Consider the following 5070-nt stretch of genomic DNA (forward strand, 5'->3'; position numbering starts at 1 on the left):
CATACACATGATAAATAAATGTTTGTGATCATCACATTGTATCATCTTTTATTTGACAAGGATTTTGCCTGTTCAACTCCGCGAGGACGCCGGCGTCCTCGATCCCCTCCCCTTCCGTTCCGTTCCTACGGCTTGCTCGCGCAAACTACGTCACAAAACATGGCCGTGTTTGGTATCCCAGCATGCCCAAAACCCTCATCTTTGTAAAGAAACCATCGATTTTCTTTCATTTCTTATGGATTTTTCACAAAAGGAGCCCAAACACACACTATCCAAAGTCGCCATAACCGCTGCAAGTCGGATCTTGCAGCATTTCGACGGGAAAAGACACATTACAGACCCAACAATGTGCTAGCGGATGTTACCATGGAGCTAGTAGCTTCAGAAAACGCTAGTACTTAATGTACAAACCTTATCTTTCTCTTCTATAAGTCGTCAACCAACGTTTAACCTTGCGTAACTGAGCTCCCTCATACTCGATCGTGCGCTCAGTCGCAGCCATTACGCACACTAAGTCCCCTACTTTCATACCACTTCTTCGACTATATATATATATATATTTCTTGCAATTTGCGACGGCTAAAAATAAAAGGAAAATAATATAATATCAAAATATAAAGGGAGAAACACCTTTAGTGTGTCAGAATATCATTTGGTTACCGTGTGTCCATTTGGGTCTCCAAATATCCTTTTAGAGCTCCGCCTGGATCTCTTCATGGAAGAAACACTGTAGAATCGTCATACTTTGTCCAATCTTCTTCAAATTTGAGGCAGTTGTTCACTGATAGTGTAGTTACAGCCCTATACTGTCATTTACCTGTACAGATACAGCCACAGGCAGTTATTTATACTGAAAGATACTTTTTTATTTTATGCAGACAAAAATCTTCAATTTTTACTGACTGCAAAGGCCCACTGCTCTGTTTCTATATGACCTACAGGTTTTCTGACACTTTTGATGCATATAGTCACAGTGGTTCAGAAGCTACAGCCATTTTAATTTGGGTATGTCATTTTAGGCGGTTTTGCTCCAAAATAGGGGTGGAGTTGAACAGGTAACAATATAGTTATTGAATACAAATCAAACCAAGAGTGAGATCAATTAGTTAAACTAATAGTGTTAATATTTGAATGGGCCCCGGGACACTTTGTACTTGAAAAGTTGGGCCCCGAGGTCAAAAAGGTTAAGAACCCCTGCTTTAGACTCTTTTTAATAATTAAACCACTGAAAGAACAGTTACAAACTGTGAAAATTTTGTGTAGCATTGCAAATAGAGCTCTTATCCCAAATAAGTAGTGTATAGGTTAGCAGTTGGTTAATTTAATAAGAAATTAAGAAGCGTTAACCCGTGAGGACATTTAATCATCACAATATCCACGTCCCTCACCAAAGCTGTTTTTCCCCAGTTACAATTTGCATTTCACTTGCTCTGTAATAGTACTTTATTCAGGTATTATTTCTTCAAGTCAAAGTGTTAAATGGCAGTAGCAAATCACACACATACACATTTATAAGCCATTATTACATGCATTCGGCCCACATTTACCCAACAAATTAGTCACGGGCTTTAGAAAGGTGGTGCAGTAATAAAAACACAAGCTAAGTATATGTAGAGATTTAGTTTGTCCTTTTTTATTGCAGAACATACAATTATTTAGGTCTCCACCACAACTGAACAGAGTGATAGTAAGAAAGAAGTGGCCCTTTTTCCCCCTCTAATCAGTCAAATCATTGTAGTTCTTTTAAAACCAGCTGGCAACACTCGGCCACCTTTGATGAATCAGACACCGATGAGAACTTGGAAATCTGAGAGTTGACACCCAGGGAGCGAGCCAGGTCTCGGGCTGTCTGGTCTGAGGCCACAGTGGTTCCCAAGGCCACCAGTAGCCTAAACACAGCCTCCTTGTCTTGTACCGTCTCCAGAGCTCTACTGGCCACAGACAGGCACTGGGCCTTGGCATCGAGATCGGGTTGGCTGTGCAGGCAGCTGGCGTAGTTAAGCACAAGAGTGGCCAGGGCAATGTGGATGTTCTTATTGCAGACGCCGGCCAGGTCGGCAGCACGTGATAGCACCGCTTCACGCTGGGCCAGGAGGAGGGCTCGGCCGTGACTGCCTCCGAAGCAGTTGCACAGAGTCCGCAGTGCCAGCATCTGGTTGGCGGGACGCCCCTCAGGCCTCATCAGGCTCAGCAGGTGGTTGCACAACTGGACTCCCTCCGACTCTCCACAGAGGCTCTCGTTAACCTGCGGATGGCGCACCGCCAGCCTCATAATGTCCAGGACAGGAAACACAATGTCTGAAGTCCATGGGAAGGGAAAGGGCCGTTTGGTTAGTGAACAGTAATAAACTGAAGAAACTTAAAAGGGACAGTGTGTAGGATTTGGTGGCATCTAGCGGTGTGGTGCAGATTGAAAGGGGTCATATGATAAAAATCTCACTTTATCACTAAAAATAAACCATAAAAATCAATCCGCAAATATGAAACGACCATAAATTGTGTTGGAATTTCATTTTTTGTACCTTCGGGCCAGTGAGCAGCCTTCCACAGCAGGTTGATCTCTTGGATGGTTGGGGGAGACTTGGAAGAGTTGGGCTCAGAGACGGATACAAGCAGCCTCTCAAGGCTTTCCAGAATTTCTTCGGAAAGCCGGTGCTCCTGAGGTGCATCTCCATTCAGCTCCTTTATCTTAGCTGGCGAGGAAAGAAGAAATCATTAACCATGACACAGTTGAAAACACAAGTGTAAAGGTAAAACAGTTTGATAATTAAATAATTTACCAACATTTCAGCATGACAATACTGAAGTCTATAATGTGACATAATCTAAACTGTTCTAACTTTGTCAGAAATGGCCATGTTCCCAAATGATCCCTTCACACAGTAAGAAGCTGATCGAGAAAAAAGGTTTTCAGGGCCTTTGGACACAATTCAAGTGTCACTCAAAATTCATTAATAAAGTTCTTAGAAAGATTTCGTCATTCTCAACTGAGGGAATAGATATCCGCACACTTAAATCTATACAAAGAACAGTGTATTTTTAGCTTTCTGTCTAAAGAACCTTCATCGGAGCGTATGCTGACAGAAGAAGATGAAGCATACACTCTGATCAAGGTCCTTTACACCGAAAACTAAAAATAAAGTGTTCTCTGCATTGATCCAAGTGTGCAGATATCTATTCTACCAGTTTGAGCTTTTTGATGCTTCCAGCACCGTATTTAAGACAAAGCCAGAGGAAGCGTTGGTTGTATCAGTCACTCTCAACTGACACATGCAGACTTAAAATGCTCACCAATGATCTGCGAGGAATTGGCTTGCTCAAAGGTCACACTGTCGGTCTTGGGGAAGTAGATGTTGGTTGACGTCTGTCTGTAGGCACCTCCTCCTGTAGAGTAGGCAGCAGAGGGATCCAATGAGAGAAACACTGAACGTTAAAAGATTAACAAACACAACTGCCTCGTGCTGTCTTCATGTAGGAGAAATGTTTCTGTGAGTCTACCGCTGAACAGCTGTCACAAATCAATCCCTGGTCAGCGGTAAGACCTCATGAGTTTAGTTTGTCTATCGTTTATACACAATTCAGAGGTTCCTTCAGTAAGTAACTAACCTGTGAAGGGATCGGCCACGCCTCCACGAGCACTTGGGTTCGGACCCGACCCTGGGATGTAGCGACCGGAGCCTGTGTGGAGAAAAAAAACTGCTGTGAAATAACGTCTCTGGTGATATTCAGATTGTGAGAAATCTTTCAGTAAACATACTGTACCTGTGAAGGGATCGCCTCCAAAACCTGACCTTTCATCAGAAGCCCCGGGGATGTACCGAGCCCCTCCTGTCAGAGGAAGAAACAAAACACCTTCAGGAAAATATCAATTCAGTCTAATAACCTTTAATTACTGTAATCAAAATGTATAGTATAGAAGACATTGTCTATTTCTGAAAGGCTGAAAAACAAACCCAAGTATCAATCATTTGGCCTCACCAGTGAATGGGTCACCACCAGTGGGCGGGGCTGGTCCCACCACAAGTCCTTTGGTGTTCTCTATAATAAAATTGGCAACCTGGTCGAGGAACATGGCGCTGAGGTCGTTCTTCTGCAAGAAGTTGTGCGCCGTCAGCCAGGGGTCCTCTGACAAGTTGTAAGGCAGCTTCATGGACGGCCCTCCCTCGTTCACGTCAATGGTGAAGACGTAGTCGTATTCCTGAGGGGAGATCAGGAGTCATGCGTGACTGTTCTCATGCCTGCATGCATAGTTTGCTTCGACACTAAGCCTACGGCCTTTACCTTTCCTTCGTACATCACGCTCTTGGAGGTCTGTTGGTTTGAGCCTCCGACCACATCTCCGATTTTCATCCAGCGGTCGTCGCTGACGCTCCACTGATATGCCTCCACCTTCTGTCCATCTTTGATCAGACGTGTCTGTCCGTCGCGATTCCCTTTGAGGAAATAAGCAAAACAAATCTTAATGGAGGGAATTGGATGTGTAAGATGTGAACCAGAAACACCAGATACACAGTGGTTATAGACAATATGATGACATAAATGTCAGTCTATTTCCTAACCAGGCTCATTAAGGTGTTCCCTTCCAGGGAGGTCCTCTATTTTGATGTCTCCAAGATCGCCCGTCTTGGGGTCAATGGTGGTCTTTGCAAGTTCATCCTCAAAAGCCTGCAGGTCTTCTACACTCGCCATGCGGTCTTCAGCTGGCGTAAACACGCGGATGATGCCGTCACTGTGGGCAGACAAGCAGTGTCTGGGTTAGCCACAAAATGTCAGAAGTGAAAGTGGTGAACAGTAGAAGGACACGGTGTTTAAATATTTGTTTAGGGAACACGATCATGGACTCTAGACTGACCGCACAGCATGCCAAATGCAGTTCTTACCTGGCCCCGATGGCTATATCGCCATTAGGTAGAATACAGCAGCACCAGACAGACTGGGCAGGCAGACGGATGGTCTGGGAGCACTCTCCCTGTCTCCATATCCTCAAAGTCCTGTCCTCTCCCGTGCTTATGAAATCTAAAAGGGAAAAGCACCAGTATGAGGTCGGGGGGGGGGGGGGGGGGGGGGGGG

The 5070-nt window shown here is 44.6% G+C and overlaps 1 protein-coding gene across 2 annotated transcripts in view; it reads right to left on the reverse strand.

Moving 5' to 3' along the window:
- Positions 1 to 1219: 1219 nt before the first annotated feature.
- Positions 1220 to 5070, reverse strand: part of plaa (phospholipase A2-activating protein) — a 5692-nt gene continuing 1841 nt past the window's right edge. The window contains exons 6-14 of one of the 2 annotated variants that reach the window (XM_031851059.1): positions 4881 to 5016; positions 4560 to 4729; positions 4282 to 4433; positions 3979 to 4198; positions 3763 to 3828; positions 3607 to 3678; positions 3292 to 3384; positions 2523 to 2693; positions 1221 to 2298 (exon numbers count right to left, since the gene is read on the reverse strand). In XM_031851059.1, the coding sequence (XP_031706919.1) occupies positions 1730 to 2298; positions 2523 to 2693; positions 3292 to 3384; positions 3607 to 3678; positions 3763 to 3828; positions 3979 to 4198; positions 4282 to 4433; positions 4560 to 4729; positions 4881 to 5016 (1649 nt within the window). In that variant the 3' untranslated portion in view covers positions 1221 to 1729. Of the gene's footprint in view, positions 2299 to 2522; positions 2694 to 3291; positions 3385 to 3606; positions 3679 to 3762; positions 3829 to 3978; positions 4199 to 4281; positions 4434 to 4559; positions 4730 to 4880; positions 5017 to 5070 lie in introns of both variants that reach the window. The other variant, XM_031851060.1, reaches the window with a different exon arrangement.

This window comes from Anarrhichthys ocellatus, unplaced genomic scaffold, assembly GCF_004355925.1.
Source record: "Anarrhichthys ocellatus isolate YVR2014 unplaced genomic scaffold, GSC_Weel_1.0 scaffold11, whole genome shotgun sequence".
NCBI classification, from domain to species: Eukaryota; Metazoa; Chordata; class Actinopteri; order Perciformes; family Anarhichadidae; genus Anarrhichthys; species Anarrhichthys ocellatus.